The sequence below is a fragment of the Dipteris shenzhenensis genome, chromosome 20 (assembly GCF_047967505.1).
Source record: "Dipteris shenzhenensis isolate YYH24624 ecotype China chromosome 20, Dip_SZ_1.0, whole genome shotgun sequence".
In the NCBI taxonomy this organism is placed as follows: Eukaryota; Viridiplantae; Streptophyta; class Polypodiopsida; order Gleicheniales; family Dipteridaceae; genus Dipteris; species Dipteris shenzhenensis.
The window spans coordinates 3804906-3828050 of NC_141615.1; the positions used below are offsets into that span (position 1 = coordinate 3804906).

General features: G+C 45.8%; 1 protein-coding gene across 4 annotated transcripts in view; it reads right to left on the reverse strand.

The window, feature by feature from the left end:
- The window catches only part of LOC147889145 (uncharacterized), a 187051-nt gene that overhangs the window by 33362 nt on the left and 130544 nt on the right, over positions 1-23145 (reverse strand). For all 4 annotated transcript variants that reach the window (XM_087391349.1, XM_087391347.1, XM_087391346.1 and 1 more), the window contains 4 exons: positions 17078-17377; positions 16859-16917; positions 16662-16754; positions 16469-16552 (listed from right to left, as the gene is read on the reverse strand). In XM_087391349.1, the coding sequence (XP_087247475.1) occupies positions 16469-16552; positions 16662-16754; positions 16859-16917; positions 17078-17377 (536 nt within the window). The remainder of the gene's footprint in view (positions 1-16468; positions 16553-16661; positions 16755-16858; positions 16918-17077; positions 17378-23145) is intronic.

Here is a 23145-nt window from a genome sequence, read left to right on the forward strand (position 1 = left end):
AGGTTTGTCCAAGAGACAGCTAGGTTCGGGGTCTGTTTGACCCATGAACAGGCTGCCCCAGGTGCCGCCTATGACAGGGCTGGGTTTGGGGCCAAGCAGGCCCTCAGCCTTGTCAGGTTACCCGACCAGCCTAGTTGGGTTAACTCAACCAAACCCGCCTTGCTGGGTCGGATTAGGCCGTACTGTGGGGGGTCGACCAAAGTCCAGCCTACACATGCAAGCCCATTGTAGGGCCAGGGTCCTATTTATAGGCCCCTCCCTTGCCCTTTTTTCTCATTTTGTATCAGGGTTTTTCTCAACATTATTACAGACTTTTTTCCATTTCTCAGGTGTCAAAGTGTCTTTCCCTCACATTTTCTTGTTGATAGTATGCTGTTTTTGCTCTCAGTTTGCTGTTCACAAATCCGCTGCACTTTCACATTGCCATGCCACTTCTATTGCGAATGCCCTCTTCTTCCCACCCAAGTACTTGCTGAAGACTTGCCTCCCTCCCATCACCTCCTAATCTCCCTTGCCTAGTCCCTCCTTCCCAAGGATGCTTCCCTCCCTGAAAGCTTAAGGACGCTTCAGGAACTCAATTTGAAGGATCATCCCTCTTTGCACGAAGAGATTGATAGGCAATTTGTCATGTGGAATGATTGGACTCTTGATGACCAAGACATGCCTTTAGGCTCTTCTGGTAATATGCAGTTGTGTAGGTGGGAGAGAGGTCCCGCTTCCTTTGTGGGTTCTTGGAAGACCTTCAAAACTCTTTTGTAGGAGCACAGATCTCTTATGGTTAGTCGACTACCTTAGAGAAAGTAGAAAAAGAATTGAGCCAATCAATGCAGATTACCTTTGGATTGGGCCCTTGTAGGGGAGAGACAACAATGCTTTCACTAGATGGCGGGGGGCCTTCTCAAGGGCAAGTATCCCACTCTAGGTCATTGGTCTCCAAAGGGGTTCAAATTGGAATAATCTAGTTGATGAGGATGCTTTGATCTTTGATATGCACTCGAGGGGCATGCTCTCTAGATCTGCAGATCAGAGTATTTTTGTGGATGAACGCTTGGAGAGAAGATAGGATTATGGGTTATGTGGAGTAGTGTCTTTTGGGTTCTGGCTGGTATTTAGACCCCAGTCTTGAGAGAATCCTTCTAGGCTCCTCGAGGTTGTGCTTTTGTGGGAATGTACTTGCAGTGGGACCCTAGGGAGTGGGAATGGATTAATGCAAGAACCTCCTATTCCTTCACTACAGCAATGCCAGAAGATTCCAAATGAATATTCGAGGTTGGAAGCCTTCCCAAGCCTCTCATTGGAAGGAATTTCAGAGTTCAACAGATGTGCAGAAAACAAAGTCCATTTAGGATTGTCTCTGGGATTGCAGACAGGCTAGGGCTCTTGGAAGGGGAATGTGGGACTTGCTTTGCCCCCTTCCCTTTTAACATCTTTCAAGAGTCGGTACCTTGGCTCTCTCTTGCAAGGCCTCAGCTGTTACATAAGAGGCATAACCTCCTTGGTATTTCTCGGTTCAATGGTACTTGGTTTAGCCATGCTCTCTAGATGTTGTTACCTTCTCTCCATACAGCCCTGCAGATGTTTCAATGGACATTTAGTGGGAGATCATAGCGAGCATTTCAGCCTGGCATATATGGAGATCCAAATGCACGGATGCACTGGATGGCTCCTAGGTCCACCACTCTCATCCTCGCATACTATTTGGAAGGACACAATGCACACTCTCATGATCATCTGGTCAGATATGCACGTGCCGTCTAGGGCTACTACTGCCAGGAGGACTACTTTCCTCCTAGTACTACAGCCACGAGGACTCCAGGGCTACTATTGCTAGGAGGACTACTTTCCTTAAGGAATGGAGAGGTTGTCCCATCTTTTCAGAGGTTACTTTATAGGATTGAGATGGGACTGTCATTTTGAGTCTTGGCTTTTTGGCGGAGTAGGTTTCCACTCTCTTAGTTTATTCTCATGCTATACATGATGCACTTCTTGCCTTGATCTCTTTTCTCTTGGTGCCTTTTTCAAATTTAGTAGAAGTCCTTTTCATGGAAAAAGAAAATTTTTTAAAATGATGCAATAAAGTAATCACAAACCATTGATGCATTTTTATGATAATACAACAATGAAACCAGCATCACTTACCACCTCAAGGCTCACTCTCAAGGGGTCAATACTTTTGAAACGAGGCTTAAAAATAGAGCATATTTTAAATGTCACATAATAAATACATGAAATAGCCCCATAAGAAAAATATGCAACAATAGCTTTATATAATCAAAGATCCAATTGGTGCATCCAGTTAAGTCAAAGGTCTGTTGTGGAAGTGACGCGAGGACATTTGCCCATCAATGTGTAGTCTCGAGGCAGATTTGTCAGACCTTATGACTCTGATGTGGTTTTTAAGTGGGCCACTTTTAGACAGTGTTATTTTGCTTCTAGCTGGTACATAGACCCTCGTTTGGAGGATATTCCCACTTGGTATTTGCAGGATTTAACTTATTTGGGGGTGTTCCCATAAAGTACCTTCAATGGGATCTAGATGAGCGGTAGTGGACTGTTGCAGAAAACCCAAAGGGCCTTCCTTTATTTGACTTCACAGTAAGTAAAGCCAGAAAATTTCAGATTACTGAAAGATGTCGGAGACCTTCCACAGTGCACCATTGGGAGAGATTTTCAGATCACCTTTGAGATTCATAGAGGGGACTTGGTCTAATTTGCATGGAAAACTTGAGTCATCTCCTACCATGGAATTTCCATTCTAATGGTTAATCAATTTTTTTGGCAAGCAGTGTACGTGCAAAGGCTGTCTTGTTGACTGTTTGAAGTCCTTGCCACTTGGGTCAATTCACGTTGAGGGATTTCATCTTCTGAAAAAGAAGATGAAGTTATTGGACAGCCGACCGCGGACCTTGACTGTAACATAATCAAAGGCGGCTACATGTCCTGAGGCAGGAGGCAGGCATTTCCAGGACGTTGAGGGGCCAGGGCGACTCAGCTTCTATCGTCCGGTGGCTCTGGGAATCCCTCAGGGATACAGAAGTCACTCTCTTCATCTGGCTTACTGAGGGATTGCAATAAATCAGTAGAGTGTTTTTGGAGCTGATCCATCTTGTCGGTGGTGCTTATCAACTCATGAGTCTATTCAGCATTGCCTCTAAGAGTGCACACATGCCAGGATCATCTAGACTAGGATAGCCGAACTTTTGGTAGGTTCATTTGGAGATCTAGATGCACACAAGCTATTGATGTCACCCAAGTTTTCCCAGCTCATGCCATGGCCAATATTTGGATAGATATTGTATACACCTTGATGGATTTTTTATCATGAATACAGGGAACTTCTAGGTCTGCTTCGGTCATGAGGATGATCTTTCTCCAAAAGTGAAGAGGTTGTCCATTCTTTTCTAAGACCATCACCCGCATGATGTGGCAGTTCCGACCGTCTTGGATCTTATCCAGTTTGGCTATTTGTTTCATACTTAATACAAGGCTATTTCAAGAAAAATAAAATAACATTTGGTACATACAAAGAAAGACCGAGTTCAAACATGTCCTATCAGCCATACACATATGTATCATAAGGACCATCGCTACATAGCACATCACACAAGACTGACTATTTTAAGTCACTGAATCAAAGCAAAGCACAAACAGAAAGTTATATCATCCAAACTTGAAGCAACAAGAGTTTGATGTGCCAAGGATCCAAGGCATGTGCAAATACACTATGTGCAACTGAGGGATAACATTTGTTAATGATGCCAATGCTCAGTCTCAAACTCATAATGGTTGAAGAAAGGTCCAAGCAATCCAGTACCTACATTCCATCCCAACAGAGCCAAACATACATAAATCCAGGAGAAAGAACTAGGGGGGGAGGCGCAAGAGAGAGAACGAAAGAAAGAAAGTTGTATTAACTTCTTCAAGAGGCCTCACGGGCCTATCAGACAAGAGTACAATCAATAGAATAGCTCGTACAAGCTATTGTAGGCTGAAGCAAAGGGCTCGCTAAGGCCCTTGCTGAATGCTTAGCTAAGCTAATAATCTCAAAACTGAGACTCAAGCAGGTAGTGCTAATGCTCCAAAAATATATCCAGGAGCCATGGTAGCTCTCCGATGAAATGCGAGAAGATGTCATGAATCTCTAGCTGTCGAGCTATCGCCCGTTGTGGCAAGGGGCATATTCTCCGTGATTTCTGTATCCGATGAGCAATATCAAGGGTGACATCTCAGGTCGAGCGGTCTCCTCTTAGTAGGGCAGTGGGCTGGACCTCTACCATGTGCACTCTAGTCATTCTCTGTGTCGCACTGTGCCGTCTCTTCCCGCTGATCCATGCTACCCTCATGTCATCTATCTCCTCATCCTCTATCCAACTGTGTATTTGGGCTGACTCTAAGGCATAGAAGTCGGTGGCATGCCTCTGTGCGCCATCAGCCCCCTGTGGCACTGTCACCTCCTATTGAATTTGATATGTTGTAGTGGGTCTCTCTTTGTTGCCGCATCTTCATCAAAAGGAGGCCCACACAGACCTGGTCATGAAAATGGATTGGCCGGAAGAGTGGCCCGAAACCGTGTCCCTCCTGAAAGAAGGGTGGTATCATCCTAGAATTTTGTAATAGGCAGGGCACATGCACAAAAAGTTCTCCTCTATTTCCATTGTTGCTAATGTGCATAGCTTGCAAATCCGTTGCTCTCTCGATGTGCACATGACCTTCCCTATCTAATCCTCAGCTCGTGACATGACACCCGGATCCGTCCTAAAGAAATTTTGGAGCCTGGTGATCAGTCCATCCTCTAATACTCTCAAAAAGTGAAAGTGGTAGAACTGGATCTTGGTGGGGAACTCCCGTCCCCTTCCAAAGTACGTGATATGTAGAGCTAGAATAGGTCTAATTGTATGATACCGTTGCTCTCATCTCATGAGATCTGGTAAGGGTTGGGGCATCTAAGCTGTATTGAAAAGGGGGGAGACGATCCATTTGAATACCTTGACTGCAAAACCATTTGGGAATGCATGCATACCAGGTTGTGCTGACCCCACTCTTACCCAATTGTATGGATGACTCTAATGCCAATCTCAGTAGTCTACAACTAGGCAAGGCCCATACTCTGTGTAGGTATGTCACTGTCTCAAAGATGGCATCAATCTGTAGTGGTGTCATAGAGAACTCTACCTGTATGATCTGATGAGGGACTGAGTGCTTACTCCGAATCATCTTGGATCCCATAGTCACCTGCAATCTCTCAAATCTTCGCCGCACGGCTACTGGGAGGTCTGCCCCCCAGAAGGGTGTTGCATACATGACTGTTGGTCTCACCAGCATATCAAAAGGCCATCCTTCTTCGAGGGGTCTTGGAAGTGTGCCTGGAAGCACTGTCTCTTTAGGCGAGCTAGAGCCCCCTGTCCCTCATGTGAGACGCACCCTGGTTGTGTGTGTCATCTTGAAGACTTGGTCCTGCAAAGACTGTCCCAATACAGGTGTATGACTGTACAATCTCCACTAGCTCTTCTCGATATGTAAAAGCTATGTCGGTGAAGCACTGCTCGTGAAGTGTTGAAGATCATAACCTTAGTCTTGCCGAGATTGACCATTTATCCTTGCAAAACACCTCTAGGGTCTCTAGGTGTCGCTGTAGGCCTACTACGGAAGAAGAAATGAGGACTATATTGCCTGCGTATAGCAATATTTTATCATCAGATCCATGAGCAAGGATCCCTCCCCTTCCAGGCGATCAATGAAAGTCGTGATCTCATCAATGTATAGCCCGAAGAGCATCAGAGATAGAGGGCACCCTTGCTTTACTTCAATCATGCTCTCAATCCAGTCTGGCAGACCTCTAGGGGTGCATAATCTCCCTCTGACTGACTCAAATAGGCTTGCTACCCCCAGATCATGAGTCCTAGTATCTTCATCTTTTGGAGTCTCCGAATCATGCGGCCTGCATTCGATTGCCTTTTGAAAGTCTACGAAGTAGGCATAGACTTTTAGGGATCTCGATCTCATCTCCTCAATGACTGCCCGTAGGGTGAAGATGTGGTCAAGGGTGGAATGTTGCCGTCGAAAACTAGCATGTCCCAGTGCCTAGCGTCTATGTGCCTTTGTGTACGAGCTAATCTCTCTCGCACTGGGACGTGCCTCTGCGCACGTCCCAGTGCACATTGTCCATGTGCCTTTCTATACAAGGTGCTCTCTCTTGCACTGATCCATAAATCTTGTCCAGTGTGTGGCCTATCATGAGTGTGCGATTGTCCTTGTGTCCATGGGGTCCCTTGTTTTGTGTATCGGTACAATAGTGGTGGTGCTCCAAGCAAGTAGAAAGCCATGGCATACCGCATGGTTAAACATTTGTGCTACGATTGTACAAAGTACTCTAGTCTCCATCCTCAATCCCTCGTGGTCCAAACCTTTTCAGTTGTGGAACCGGCGTAGTGCAGCCTGCACATTTTGTCCATCCCATTACTGTAGCAGCTGATGAAGAAGGACTATGCATGCCACAATGACAAGCCCTTATGTCATAAACTACAGTGCCTCGATGCATAACTATGCATGTACATCAAGTTCTTCTAGACTCATCATGATGTATGACTATGAAAGGGTCATGCGATAATATAATCAAAGACATTCATGTATAATGTAGATTGTTCCTTGTTTATGCCACGGAGTACATTCATGTTTCATGACAAACTGCAAAAGAGCACCCTCAAAAGAAACACCTAACATTTAGTATTTAACACAGTATCATAAAGTATAATCATTTACATGTAGGTTATGCCTAGAATTCCACCCTAAAACATAATGCATGATAGCCAAAAAATTTTAATCATATTCTACAAACAACTATTACTTCATATTGTGCTATCAAGGTTACACAGTGTTCTGCCATCCCTTGTACAAAACTGCGGTTGTGGTGTCGTCTCCCTAGATTTTAAAGGTGTATGGTTCTGCATTTATATTTCCATATCTCAGGCATGCAAATACTTCCAAATCTACCTTATCAATAGTGGATGTGGTGAGTTTAGGTCAGGAAGAAAAATCCGGTTGTGCCTGTATCGGGACATCGTAGAGCGAGGTCGCATATGTGTGCCAGACGCCAGGTCCCGTGATGGGTCCTTCACAGAGGAGACCCCATCCAAAAGTGGGGTCTCCTCCTCGAAAGGATCTGACCATCTCATCCAGCCTATGTGAGAGGAACGCTCGTCTCTTTTGGCAAGTCAACCGATGTGATATCTGATGTACCTTGGTCTTGGTAAGGTGCCCTAGAGCCTACTCACAGATGAGGTGGGATCTCATCTCTCAACACTCATCATCGAACCATGGGTTTTGGGGGAGCTTCCCAGCTGTAGAGCGTGGTTAGATCGTGTTGTGGGAAAAGACTTGACTGCAGCATCCTAAACCGCTGAAATTAGAATGTTTGAGGCATGGGCAATGTCTGCATCATCTCCAAGGTAGGCTGGTAACTCGCGGGACATGTATACTGCATCAAGGGCATGATCGAAGTGCGCATGGACCCGAGTATGGGCTAGTGGATCCCGTCCTATAGTTGGCATGGAAGTTGAGACACTGAAAGGCAGATAGGATTGATCTCAGCGCCTAGTGGGGGGGGAGGGAGATCATGCACATGTGACACAAAAGATGGGAACAAATAATCCACTATGCTCGACCCTCCTCCATGCAAGATGCAAGTGAGACCTCCTGATAATGGCCATATGAGATAATCAGATCATGAACTGCTCCCATATCCAGTAGGTGTCAACCATACCTCGTAATGTGTGGTGCATCCTTTAATAGCCTACCAACCTCTCGGATCTATCTCTTGTACTCTAAGGGGATCGGCCTCAAAGTCAAATAGGCCCACTTGCATGTCCCCTATACGTGCATTTAAGTCAAGAGGAGGATCTACCCTTGCTTGAAGAACTCCGAGATATCCTCAAATATCGTCTCATATGGGCTATGAGTCATGACCCTCTGCGGTGGCCTCGTGTGCATATGATGATGTGATAGGGGGAAAGTAGCATACTGCAATGACTATCAGACATGTGTCAGGTGGCTGAACTCATATCCACATGTGGCGTGCATGCTCCTCCTTCAGCATCACAGATATACAGAGTCTCAAGTGTGACCCAAAAAGCACTGCCACCTCTCCAGAGCCTCGTATACCACTATCCCTCTGCATCTCCTTCCTGTGGGGTGACTCCCACGTGTACTTTGTCACTGTGGGCAGTCCCCTCTTTGGGCTCTCGTGGGTCTCCATGTAAAAAATCACATCTCTGTTAGTGTATGTTTCTGAGAACCCCTCGGGGTCAGACCAGAGGGTGCCATTCCAATTCCACATCCATTTGTAGCTTGTTTTGTACTATTGTCTCCAAGCCCCGACACCGTCATAATTCACCCTCTCCTCTCTACTCCCTTTCTGCTCTTTCAATCCTCTCTTGAATGATCACCTTGCCAATTCTGTATGCAGCCCATTTCCCTTCCTGCCGTGCTGCCATCACTTTTGCCATTCCTTCCCTCCGATCTTCTTGTTGCAGGAGGGTTAGATCATCATCCAAGAAAGCCTTGGTTCCTTTCAATGTGGCCCTCATGCTCATAAGAGTACAACTGTCCCCTTTTGTCCGGAATCTCACCACCAATGGCCTTGGCGGTGCATCAGCCTTGCCTACCCTCCAGGCTGCCTCACAAGTGAGGTTGACTCCCATTTTGGTGAACAGGGTTGTGGCCTCTGCCATAGGTGTGTCTTCTACTGGTAAGCCTCTAACCAGCACATTTAATGATTTCCTGTCTCGCCTCATCCTCTTGATCTCCTTTTTAGGGGTTGCTATACCTTTTCTGACCATATCTTTCCATTCCAACATCTTTGCTTCCCCTTTGCTGATATGCTGTTTATGTTCAGCGTGTTTCCCTTGCATCGTGGCTTGCATGGCTGCACTGTCTTTTCTGAGGCTGACATTCTCTGCTTTGAACTCTTCCATGGCTTTACAAGCTCCTTCCAAGGTCCCTTTCATGTCCTTGATTTGCTGTAGTTCAATCCTAGCACTTTGTCTTGGAGAGTGATTTTGACAGATTCAGAGAGACAGAGAGAGAGAAGTAGAAGTAGAATTTATTAGCGTCCTCGGGGGGCCAAAAATGACCCATGGGACCCGTCTCGATACAATGTAAAAAGAGTCTCTTCAAGGAGAGGGGTCAGGAGTCTATGAGTTCCTGACGACAGGTAAAAAGACGAGTGACAAAAGATCCCAATGCTGCCGGAGAGGCAGTGAAGAGAACTGATGTCAATTGAGCGGAGTCCCCCAGTATCTGCTGGTAGTCCTCCCTGATATGTGCATATCGGGGGCACTGTACAGCTACATGTGCCTCAGTCTCAATTGTCTGCATGTCACAAAGGGTACAGACTCTAGCATGCCTGGGCTGGTGTATCCAAGCTCCCTGCTCAACGGCAAATGTATGAGATCTGGTACGGAACCTGGCGATGTTTCTGCGATATAGAAGGGGGATAGGTGTGCTAATATAAGACTGAGCATGAGTCTCTATGGACATGTATGTAGACCAACATGTGGGATTTATGTTGTCTTGGTAATATTCCAGCTTTACCCTCTTTTCACTTGTCAACCAGTAATTCTGCAAAGTGCTCAGTAAAGACAGTTGAAACTCTTGCATGTTGACCTTTTTAGGCGGCATGGTCAAATATGCTTCCACTTTCCATCTGCTGAACCATTTTCTTATGTCGGTTACCCATCCTGTGCACATGACCTTACTTTTGTAGTTCTTTTGAAGCTTTGTGCTGGCATTCCATGCTTTATGAGGCAGCCTATCAGGTTGCATTTGCTGCACCTCTATTAGGTATTGCATAACTCTGATCAATGCATGAAATTCAATCGGTCTCCTTCCCGTTTCCAACAGAAGTATTAAGTATGAAGTAGTGGAAGGCCTTGGGGGAGACAAAGTAGAATCAAGAAGGCAACTCATACAGGCCATTGTGGGCTGAAGCAAACAGCTCGCTAAGGCCCAAACTAAGCTAGTAATCTCAAAACTCAGAAATGCAAAGCTAGTGCTCCAAATGCATATCCGGGCGCCATGGTGGCTCTCCGATAGGACACAAAAATGTCTCATATCTGCATATCAAAAGTGACACCTTGGCTCGGACTGTCTCCTCTGAGTAGAGCAGTGATGGGCTGGACTTGTATCATGCGTGCTCTTGTCAGCCTCCACATTGTGCGTGTGTTAGAAACATGGTGAGAGAGAGAGAGAGAGATAGGTTAGAAAGTGAAAAAGTGATACACAAATGCAGAAACCATGAAGGCTTTCATTCATTAATCATCATCAATGAGATAAGTGAAGTACAAGCCTTTATATAGGCTACACGCTCACATACTTGCACCAAGTGCATATGGGATAAGTCCCATAGTGACACGTGGCACTCACATATGACTCACACATGAACTAGTACTAGATCTCCTAGTACTACACACCAATACATCACATCAACACACTCTTTGGCTATGATATCTCCAACACCCCCCTTCAGAGCAAAGAGTCTGAGACCTAAAATGCAAAGAGTAGACCGATCCCCCCTCCACCGCAATACTGCAAAGAGCAAGTCCAACTATCCCACACCTCCTGTGTGATAGCGACTTCTCAATCAGCTTGCGACCGGCCAGGGTAGACCATCACTTGTCACTCCCCCCTTACTCTGAACTGGGTGGTCAATACCATCAAAACCAAAGTAAAAAACAATACATGCATTTTGGGGGAACAACCCAGGGCAGAGTACCGCTTATTGACTTCAAATACATTCAATTTAGAGGGACAACTTAAGGCTGAGAACCTTTATTGACTTAACACTAACACACAGAGCTAGGCATCATCTACCTCCTTAGAGAGGAATAGATCATGCAACATAGCAGATGAAGTTTCCTGCTCATGGCTAGTAGATGTAGCATAAATATTCTTGAGCTTGTCCAGGTTCTCTTGGCTGAAGTAGTGAGGACAAGTTGATGAAGTAATTTATTGACCAACCTCACACCAATAAGCGCCATTGCTTTGTCATACTGCTCATCCCTAGCTGAAAGTGGTGCTGATGAGTCTTCACCACGAGGACGAGGCTCCATAGTGTCAAACTGAGGTAGCAAAGGCAGCAAGCTGAAATAGATAACCAGCCAATAAAGAAGCTTGTCTAGGGCTCTGAAATGACTCAATAGCTTGGGAAATGTGTAAATAAATGTGTCCAGCTACTGATGGATGCCCTCCGCAAAATGCAAACCCTAATTGAAAATGCAAAATACACTCTTGGAAAGGTATAACTGAGTGAGCCCAAGTCCAATAACAGCAAGTAGATACCCTGAATTGCGAAAAGGAACCAATAGAAGAGCACTTGTGGGCAAGATGAGTGCTCAAGATGCTGGAGCAGCTCCGAAATCATGAAGAGGGCAGCTGGAGGGGCCCCAATGGTAAGAAATAGCTTTAAACGTATGAAGCAACTATCTAGGTATTCCGCAATGAAGAAGCAGGCCACCAGAATGCTCAGCCGGCTATTCAAAGAGCACCGGGATGCTGTTGCAAGCCTTCATGCTGAAAATCGATGGACTTGGACATGCAGAAAGACCAGAAATACCACGAAAATTGCTGGAAAGCTTCAACGTGATTTAGGGTTTTGAAATGCTGGAGCGGATGCGGAAAACACCCGAAATCACCTCTTATGTAGACAGTTACACTGCAGCAGCACCAAAACAACTCGAAAATGCCTCCAAAAGTGATGAAAATGTGCAGCCAATGCCCCATGGGTAGTTGTCTTTGCTACAGCAGCTTGCAAACCCTAAAAACGGTAAGGAGCAGCTCCATAAGGGTTGAAAATCCACATGTGCAGGTGGCTCTTGGAAGGCGTGTCGACCAACAAGCTGTGGAGAGTAGAGAGTCATTCGACAGTGCCATGATAGCCCATGTGCGGGACATCTAGGAGTCGAGAAGACATATGATCTCGTGAAATGAGATTTCTTTTGGCCAAAGATGAAAAAGCATATTCATGAATATGTGACACGTTGTTTTTCGTGTCAGGTAAGTAAGGCAGAGCGGGTGAAGCCACCCGACCTTTTACAGCCCTTGGAGATACCACTAAGTAAGTGGGAGAGCATTTCCATGGACTTTATTGTAGGGCTGCCTACGACACGAGGTGGATATGATTCTATCCTTGTGGTGGTTAATCATCTTACCAAGATGGCTCACTTCATTCCAACTAGAGAGTCAGTTAGTGCCCCGCAAGTGGCGGATTTGTTTATTAGACATATATTTCGTCTGCATGGATTACCCAGATCCATAGTGTCAGATAGAGATGTCAAATTTACCAGTCATTTTTGGACTGCGGTATTTGAGACACTAAGGACTGAGTTGGGAATGAGTAGTGGGGATCATCCAGAAACGGATGGTCAGACAGAAAGAATCAACCAAATTTTAGAGGATATGCTTAGAGCATATGTGTCATTGAGGCAACATACATGGGACAAGTGGTTGCCATTGTTGGAGTTTGCCTACAATGATAGAAAACATTCCTCTACAGGGTTCAGTCCGTTTGAACTCAACTATGGTTATAGACCAGCGAATCCAACTATAGTTGGAATACCTCAGAAAGTGCCTAGTGCCGTGAACTTTGTGGTTCAGATGCGGGAGATGCTAGCGCTTGCGAGAGCTAACATCCACCAAGCTATGGATAGAGCTAAGGCGTATGCGGATGAAAACCGATCCAGTAGAGAATTTAAGGAAGGAGAAAAAGTTTTTCTCAGAGTTCCTTCGCACTCTAAGTCTTTGACTGCAGGAGAGTGTGCTAAGTTATCACCTCAATATTGTGGGCCCTGGTTAATTCCAAAAAGAATAGGCAAGGTAGCCTATAAATTAGAATTACCACCGGGGTGTAAGGTGCATCCATCGTTTCATGTTTCTTGTTTAATGAAATTTTTGCATACTGGTGACTCACTAATCGAAGGTGTGGTTTTGTTTCAGGAGATAGAGGATAATGCAAGATGCAAGCCAACAAGAATCCTGGACCAAGGAACAATGCAAGTGCGCAGTCGGAAGATACCCACGGTGTTGGTTGCATGGCATGGTCTACCTCTATCGGAAGCTACCTGGGAATCCGTATACCAGTTACATAGAGTGTTCCCAGATTTCATCATCGAGGACGCTGATGCTTGAAGAGGGAAGGAATGTTATGCTCTAGCCGAGATAGAATGACCTCGGAAAGATCGGTGGGCATTTTCCCTTAGAGGACCGACTTCTGTAATAGTTTATGTGCGTAAATATAATGGTCAAGGGAAGTAACTGCCAAGGTCCTAGGTGAGGGTGTATTGGCATCGACTAGGTGGTTCTGAGTGCTAAGGCCTAGGTGCACCTAAATGTGTAATAATGCCAAGGGGCAAATGTTTTAAATTGTGCCCCAAGAGAGGGGTAAATGGTGTACCAAGTAAAAGTTCTAAAATGATGACATGTGGTAGAGGGAACCATCTAGGGAGTTGTGGGCTTGTGGATAGGCATGAGGAATTAAAAGTTACGTATCTTTGTGTGCATGCTATCCATGAGCGTGGCTGGGAGGATATACGTGATGCCATCGCCTGTGATTTTTCCTTGCCCGTGATTAACGAAATCCAAGAGAGAATTAGAGATAGATCGTATCACTCGAGGAGAATCACGTCCAAAAGGAACTCTGGGTTCTCCACTCATTCCCCTTCCAAGGTCTCGAGGAGAATCCCGTCCAAAAGGTGGGGGACACCATCATCTTCCACAACAAAAGCTATTGTCTCTGTGGGAGACTCTTGCACAATACCAAAGCCCGTCCGATGGAAGGATGGCTCTATACTCTCGCAGGAGCCTCGGGAATTAGGGTGTCACTGGGAAGCAAGAGACATAGTGGGTTGAGTCCATGTCCTCCACCGTGAAACCGTGGTACCAGGGGAAAAGATAAACCTAGTGGGGGCCAAGGAGAATGGGGCTGTGCTCAACAAGTGTAAAGGTGATGGTGGGGGAATTCAGTTGGAGGAGTACACCTCCCTCGTAGATAGTTACCTCCTATATGTGGTCCCCATCTAGTGCCCACTACCAAGCATCGCCTAAATCCAATCTCTCACCAGTCTCCTTGTGGGCATGAGGCTGACTATTCTACCCACCATTGTCTTGTCCTGAATTGCTTGAACTGCCTGCTTCACCTGCTGCTTGCTGCCTGCCAGAGAAAGGAGAACCATAACGGTTGTGGGATTCGAGGGTGCTGCCATGTGAGTTCCTCTAGCCAGACCAAAGGTCACCACCAAGACCATTTTCCTCCAAAACAAAACAAAGAACTGCCCGATACTGCAAAAAGGGGAGGGGGGTGGAAAGAAGAAAAACAAAAAGGCCAGCCATGGTTCAGCTGCTCCAAACACTAGAAGGACAAGCGAAAAAGAGAAGAAAGAGATGCCTCCGGAAGCTGAAAACAAAGAGTGGTAAAAAAGCCTACGGTCCCTTCTCCAAAGGGCCAAAAAAGATCCGTCCAACCCCAGTAATGGTCCCAAGATCTGCTGGCTAGACACGGACCAGCTAACAGATGCTCTTGAGGCTTCTTGGTCCTTCAAAAAGCCCGCCAAGAGGAGCAAGAGCTGAAGGGCCTGCAGCAACTGAGACCACGGCCCAAAAGCTCTCCAAAAGAGGCTACTAAGACCTCGAACAAAGCGTGAGCACACTAAACTTTGGCATAGCCTTGTGGTTAGGCCACCATACAAAACCACCTTTGACAAATATTTCCTTGACGCTGAGCTACAAACTGACACTCATGTGACAACAGAAGGGCTCCTCTTGATGCGGGCTGAAAGGAAGCTTCGAAGGCTTCCAAAAACTCCAGGCCTAGGCGAACTGAGAGCCTTGAGGCCTTCAATCGGACTGAACCACCTTCTCAAGGGAGCCATCAGGGTCACGATCTGCTCCGAGAGACCCCATTAGCAGCAGATCGTGACCCCATTAGCTGCAGAAAACCTTCCAACCAAGTACCCGGCCTGCGCGAATGCCGTGAAGCCTCCAAACTACTGCGAACACCAGCCAGTGAATACGCCACCTTCGAGCAACTCTTCATGACAAGACATGAGCTGAGGACCAAGCCAGATGGGTACCCACTCCCAAGCGCTGGAGCATGAGCTGCAACTAACGTGCAAGAAAGCGGAGCAGCCAGTCAAGAAACCGCCCAGGCAGCGGTGACGACCAATGCTCAGGGCAAGGGCAATGGTGCACCAACGGAGAGGAATAATAGGCTATGGCGGGGGGGGGCCTCCCTCAGTTCTGCTCTTTTTTCTCACAGTTTGACAACAGAAGGGCTCCTCTTGATGCGGGCTGAAAGTAAGCTTCGAAGGCTTCCAAAAACTCCAGGCCTAGGCGAAATGAGAGCCTTGAGGCCTTCAATCGGACTGAACCACCTTCTCAAGGGAGCCATCAGGGTCACGATCTGCTCCGAGAGACCCCATTAGCAGCAGATCGTGACCCCATTAGCTGCAGAAAACCTTCCAACCAAGTACCCGGCCTGCGCGAATGCCGTGAAGCCTCCAAACTACTGCGAACACCAGCCAGTGAATACGCCACCTTCGAGCCACTCTTCATGACAAGACATGAGCTGAGGACCAAGCCAGACGGGTACCCAATCCCAAGCGCTGGAGCATGAGCTGCAACTTACGTGCAAGAAAGCGGAGCAGCCAGTCAAGAAACCGCCCAGGCAGCGGTGACGACCAATGCTCCCAATGCGTGTTCAGGGCAAGGGCAATGGTGCACCAACAGAGAGGAATAATAGGCTATGGCGGGGGGGCCTCCCTCAGTTCTGCTCTTTTTCTCACAGTTTGACAATTTGATTGTTCTCCAAGAGCATGTCATACTTGAAACCTGCTTGTTTGTCTGTACCTCACATATTGTGTGTTGTTTGCAGCCTGGAATGGTCCACAGCAGCAAATGGCGCACAGAGAGGAAGGCATGGAAGTTTCTTGGGTCTGCTGGTGTCTTCTTGGTGCCTTCTTGGGCCTGGAGCAAGCGGGGGAACAGTCCGTGACAGCTGCAAGGCCTCTTGCAGGCTTGTGAGGTTGCTTGGCAGGTTGAAATGCAAGCGTGATCAGTGGAGCAGCTACAGGGTGGGCTCAGGGCAGATTGCAACAGCCAATGGGGAGGCAAGTGGCCCCGGGTGGGCTCTGAGCAGTTGCAGCAGTTAGGGCAGGCCTTGAAGAGGCCTCTAGAGGGTGGAGGTGCAGGTGCAGCTTGGGGGAGGCCTTGAAGAGGCCCCCAGATGCACACACAGCCTCCCGTGCAGGCTTGTCCCAGCTAGGGGAGGCCCCCCGTGCAGGCCTATGAAGCCTTGGTGGAGAGGCCCTGAAATAGGGTGGGAGGGTGTGAGAGGATAGCACCGGGGGGAGGGGGACAGAGAGAGAGAGAGAGAGAGAGAGAGAGATTTTCTGTTTCAGAAGAATAAAGGATTGATGGAAACCTGTTCTTTATCGTGTGCAGCACCTTGCATGGAGAGACGCCTCATTTTAAGGGTTGTTGCCATTTCCGCAAGAAGATTTACAGGCTGTAGAAGGGGAATGTCAGTATTGTGTCATAAAACTAACTGTTGTGGCCTTACTTGGAAACTGTACCACTTTTGGTTTTGAAGAAACTTTCTGCATGCCAAGAACTACCTTTCTCTCCCTGGATGAACCAGCCTCACATGTACAATCTGTCGCATCTTGTAAAGGCTGCAAATTCCCTCTTTGTTCATCAGACTGACCTATCTGGATCGAAATGACATATTCTCTATTAGGCAAAAACTGCAGAGTGTCACACAAAACCCTATAAGCAACAAATCCAAATCTCTGTTTTGACATTTTGTACTAACCTTTCTCAAGGTAATGTTGGGATCACGAATTGACAATAGGAGAGCTGCTCTTGCAGAGTCTGTAATAATTCACAGCTTACTTGAGTTGCCTCAGGTACACATGGCTAAAGTCACATCTTGTTTACATGTTTATTTTGGACAGTAACAGCTCAAAGACGTTTCTTCGACAATAACTCTGAACAATAGACCACTGGATTGCAGATGTTATGATGTGCTCACCTACAAGAGGTAAAGATGGAGTACTATAAGTTTGTTCTGAAGACAATGGTAAAGCAGCATTCAAACTTCCTGCCTTGCTCCCACTTCCAAATGGTGGCAATGAATGAGATGGTAAAGGAGGTGGGCGTGGTATAGGTAGCTGTGTTTGTGGTGACAGTGGCAGCGGCTGTGAATGAATTGGTAGAGGGGACCGAGGTGGTATTGCCGGCTGTGTCAACAGCAGTGGTGGTGGCTGCTGGGGTTTTGATACTGATGGTGATGACATCTGCAAAATCTCCACTGGAAGAGCTGAACTGGTACCTGTATTGATGCAACCAACTCTCTTTAATTACACCAATCCCTGCCCCCCTTCCCCCCCCCAAAAAAAAAGAAAAAATAAAGATTTAAAAGACAAAATACTGCCAAATAAGATAACTATACCGCCTAAAACCAAGATTCTCATTTTATATAAGAAGTAGCCCTTTTATGTTAACCAAGTTGCCCTAATCAAGGTTTGCTTATGCTAACCAAGGTGCCCTAATCACTGTGGTTACCATAAGCCTGAGATTGCCCTAATTTAGGACCCCAAATTTAGGCCCTTATTGTGAGAGTTCTTCAAGGAGCAACTTTGCCCCAAGAAATACGGTAGACAGCCTTGCTACCATACCTATCATCAAGGCCCCTCTAGTGGATGATAAGGTATTAGTTATATTGGTGAAGATAAAGAATGCTGCCATTTAAGGTTTTATATTGATGGTGGAACATGTGTCAATATCATCTCTATGGATTTGGCTTAGAAGGTGTTATATTGGTGAAGATAAAGAATGCTGCCATTTAAGGTGTCATATTGATGGTGGAACATGTGTCAATATCATCTCTATGGATTTGGCTTGGGAAGTTCCAAACGTATGTTTAAGTATTGATGGTATTTATTTCTTCAATGTCAGCTTGATTGTAATCACTATGATACCCCTTAGTACTTGGTCGACCCTGAAGGCCAAAGTAGACACATGGCATTTAGATTACCACCTTTGGCCTGAATATTTGCCAGGGAAGAAGTAATTAGGAAGGTGACTAACTAATATTTGTTACATAAAACCAAGGTGAAACTCTCAAATGCAACCAGACCACTGTTTCCCACAAAATCAAGCTTTAACCTCTTCAAATATGACCTAAGTTATCAATGTCAACTGGTGAAACATTTAGCTTCAAAGACAGATTCTGGAGTGAATCATTGAAACCTTGCTGCCAACACTCTTATGAAATTCCAACACTATTATCAAATTCCAAGAGATATTACAATGGTGCATTCCCTATAGACATGAGACATTGATTTCTGATGCAAATTTTTTGTATTTTAATCACTCAACCGGCTGTTCCTATACAGACAATAAACCAACAGGTTCCATGGGAGTCTCAACTAACAGAATAAACTGGTTCCCTTCACTGGCTTACAGCAATTTAATTCCTTTCAGATATGCACCCCAAGCTTCATAACAATAGGGTATCATTGGCACATGACAAAGCGAGAAGAGAAAAAAGTATAGAGCAAAAAGAACCCTTTATGATTTAGGTGTACCTCAATGAAGCTGCATTGTTTCGTAAACAAAAATACTAGATAAAGAGAGCAAACACTTGTTTTCCCTAGCATATCGCGTGCTTCTCTTTGCCAATTCTCACCAGATGGCACACCCAATCCAAAGGGATTTTGTGGTTACTATGGAAGAGACACCCATGAGCTCCCAAAATTCATAAATGAGAAGACCAGCAGAGTGAAGAAAGATGTGAACAAAAAGAAAGAGATTGCAGGTGCCATACAGGAGACAAAGAAGAAACATTTTGAAGGCTTCACTGATATGCAAGAGAGATTGAATGAAGATAAAACTTCCACACGGGTTGATGGGGACTTTCCTGAAGAAAGCCACCACCATGGCATTTGGGATATTTGAGGCATCAACACCTCCTACCATTCAAGGTGACATGCCCATGCTTCTTCAGGAGCTAATCTATCTTCTACAAAGCTATGCATAGATAGCATCCACATGTGCTATCCTAGTCAGTAACTCTACAGACCATGGCTATCTAGCAGCTTGTCCATCCTAGCATAACCTCAGTATGTCCGCCCTCAAGCTGAGGTGGCCTCCAAAGTCTTTCAAACTGTGTTGGCAGAAAGCTTCATCATGTCAGAGAGCATGAAGGTGATGTGAACCAGGAAGCCACTTTGTCTTGGATGAGTAGAGATGTTACATACTTCCAGCTATTTGAAGCCAACATGTACAGCCTTGAAACCTTACAGACAAGAAAACAATAAACTAAATTAACGGAAGCCTGATTATTGCACTCAAAGACACTTATGACAGCATGTGGTTAGAGCATGCTAGTTCCTGCAAGCGAAGTAAAATTTCATGCTCAAAGAGAGAATTGAAGTCTTCAACCTGAAGCCCTTGTGTGTTGGTGGGTGTGAGTGAGTGTTTGAGCTGAGCTCATGATTTTTCTGTGCAAGTGTCACGAAGCTCCCTGGGGGAATGAGCCCCATATCACGAAAGCTTGTGTTTCTTTGTCTACTTGATTCTCCATTGCATATCTCTTCAAGTTTCATGACTTTTGAAAACATAGAATCAAAAAGCGTAAAATGAAAAATATTCCTCTGGGCTAATCCCAACCAGCCATGCCACACAACCAGCGAGTAGATGCGCATTGCCAGCTGCGAACCGCCAGGGAATTCTCCAGAGGTGCACCCCATGAGTCTTGAAAGGTGAGCTTTAGAAGACGATGTCAATCTTGAATGTGGCTTCACCATGTGGCGTGGTACTTCCACCGTCATGGAACCTTAGGAAGACGAACTCCCCCATGAGGTTTACAAGTGCTAGCAAGAGATGCCAACACCACCATACCAGCCACGAGACTGTGTCTATTTCTAAAGATGAGTTGCAGTGGCTCGAGAAGGATGTTAGAGTACACAGAATGAAAAAAAGAAAGTCTATTGATGTCCAGGGGAGACCAACATATTTATGGGACAGCAAAAAACCTAGCTAATACATCTGTTTGGAGAGGGAACAAGGCCGCTCCCAAAGAGTGCATAAAGTGACTCTGATTAATATAAGATACCTACATTGTAGTCTGAAGATGAAGATAATAGCGGCATACATCTGTTTAAAATTTAGTCTTTTGGTTTGGATTTGAATTCCTTGATGAGGGCCATGCCTCCATGATAAACTGCTAATTTTCCATCCTTCCTAGCAGCCTTGACCTTGATCTAATTCCATTGCCTTTTGGTGCAGTTGAGCTCATGTGAGTTCTTTGGCTATCCATACCTTTGTACCTTTCAGCTTGTGACTTGCGTTGCTTGATTCATATATCTCGTGTGCTAAGTGTAATGATGGCATGTCCTCCTGAGTCAAAAAGGGGCTGTCCCATCCATTCAATACTAGCGGTGGTTGCTTTGATATGTGCTAGCGTCTCCTTGTATGTATCCCCATCATTAACTAGCCTTCAAGAAGGCTCTTATTCTTCAATGCATTGATGCATTTGGATTCACGCTCCTTGATCTTAGCCTAGATGTCAATTGTATTGGCCTTTGTATCCACCTCCACAATCATTTCCTTATTGATGGTTTGCACTTCACTGTGAACAAGATCCATGAATGTAGAAACTAGTTGGGAGGGTAGGAGAAGAGGTCTTGTAAGTCTGCATTACTGATGGAGCTAGATAGGAGGCATGCTACCTTTTCCCCTTGTTCTTTTGTATTTATATTCACCCCCTCTTTTTAACCAAATCCCCTTACTCCCCACGCACACCACTCCTTTTTCATACCTCGATATTCGCTTCCATCCACTCCTCGATCAACGATCTATACTTCTCACCCTACCTCGTTTCGGACCCCACGCTGTCTGTCACACTTCTAGAGCCTCAGGCTCCACACCGTTTGTCGCACTTCTAGAGCCTCGGGCTCCACACCGCCTCATCTCCCCCGACTCTCTTGTAACCCGGGCTTGACTAGCCTCTACATGCCTATAAAACAAGAAGCCTTCCCTTATATCTTTCCCTACCCCTTCTCTTCCTACCTTTACGTCTTATTGCCATCCACTGTTCGCAATCTGCCGCCCTCTTCTGCTTCACTTTTCGCGGTCTGCGTCTTTCGCCTCTCCAAAACACCACTGTGCGAGGCTAGATATGAAATGGAAATGGAAAGAAAAAGAAAATGAAATGCTAGAAAGAAATGAACAACCAAAGGAAAGTACTTAATTAACCAAAGAGGCTTGAGGCTTGATTGTTTTGACAAGTGAAAGTACAATGCCTTTATAGGATAGGCACACACATACTTAGTACCAAATGTATATGGGATAACTCCCAATAGGACACATGGTAGTCCTAGAGACCTAGCACTATAAAACTCACACTAGGACTCAATAGAACATACCAAAACTGACTCAGCTTGACTCCATTTCTTAACACCCCCCCATGGAGGCAAGGTGAGTGACTACTGGAATGGAACCAAGAACATGACAATGACGGTCATCGAACTGTGCAATGATGGTCTAGAGCTAGGCATGGCTCCCATGCTAACTCAGAGGCAAGTGAGCATGGCTTAGAGGCTAGTGAGCATGGTATAGACTCAGAGGCTCAACTAGTATGGCTCAAAGGCTCATCATGCATGGATCTATGACCAACTCAGAGGTCTAGGAAACCAATGCACCAACATCCTGGAACTCACATGCCAGGCCTGATAAATAGACCTATCAAAGCCAATACATGGCTCCCACGTATCACATTGGCCGTTGATTTGAAGTCAATGTGATGAATCAAAGTATCATTGAGGCAAAGTCCGATAATGGAAATAGCTTTTGAGTTTGTATTGCTTCCATGTCTTGAGTTGTCGAGGATCAAATGTGGGAGCGTCAGCCTCAGTAACATCCCATACATTTCCTTTCATGAGGAGCAACTGCACCTTAGTTTGCCAAGTAGGGAATCCTTCCCCCTTGAACTTCTCCACCAGCAATGAGGTTGAAGAGAGAGAACTCACTGTGTACCTCGGAAAATGGCAACTTCAGTCTTCAGTTATACGAGGAATGTATCGGGCTGTTTCAGCACTTTAGGAGCGGGAAAAGGGATGAAATATGAAGTGTAATTAGCAGTATGCTGGAGCGGATTTCGAGAGCAGGAGCTGCAGCAGTAGACGGCATCAGATGGTGCACATTTTGAGGGCCAATGGCAGGGCAGAAACAGACTGAGAATGGCCAGCACTAGCAGGCAGAAGTGCAGGGAAAATGAGGCAGAATTAGAAGCAGCAGCTGGCACATATTTCAAGGGCATTAGGTGGCACAAATGGCGAGAATTTCGAGGCTGCTGGGGAGGGCTGTAGCTGGCAGGCAGCATGAGCAGCGGAAGTAATCGTGGTCAGCACCCACACGTCAATGTAGATCAGCTCCAACAGCTCCATGGAGAGGCTAAGGTAAAGAGAAGCTCTCTAAGAAGAAAGAGATGGGGAGAAAGGAGGGAATGGAAGTCAAATACACGGACTAATGAGGGACATGGAGCCACACACCATAGAAAACCCATACATCATTTTAGGAGGACTATCCAAGGCAGAGAACCTTTATTAACATAACACACATGATTTATTGCATTCATTTTTTGAAAACATCCCCAAGGCAGAATACCCAAATACAACATGCTTAGAAAATAAATGTATCATCATCTCCATCGTCCTCTTGAGAGAGAGAGAGAGAGCAGTGAGAGCATGATCTTGTGTCGGAGGGTCGTCATCTGCATCGTCACTACTGGCGGCTGCGACCCAACTGGCATGGTCCTTAGTCTGTTGTTTGGTAAGCTTCTGGTAGCATCTGTCCTCCATATGACCAAGCTTGTTACAAAAGGTGCACTTGAGAGACTTGAATGGCTTTGTCTTTCCATGTGTTGGCCTGGGTTTCCATTTGCTGGTGGAGGCAAGAGCCTTTGTAGTATCTGAAAAAGAGATCGGAGATTCTTTGTTCTGATGATCTTTTTCGAGAAGAAGAGTCACCATATCATCAAAGGTCGTTGTGGCAAGCCTAAGTATTTCAAGAGTGTGCTCAAAACGAGTGACTCTT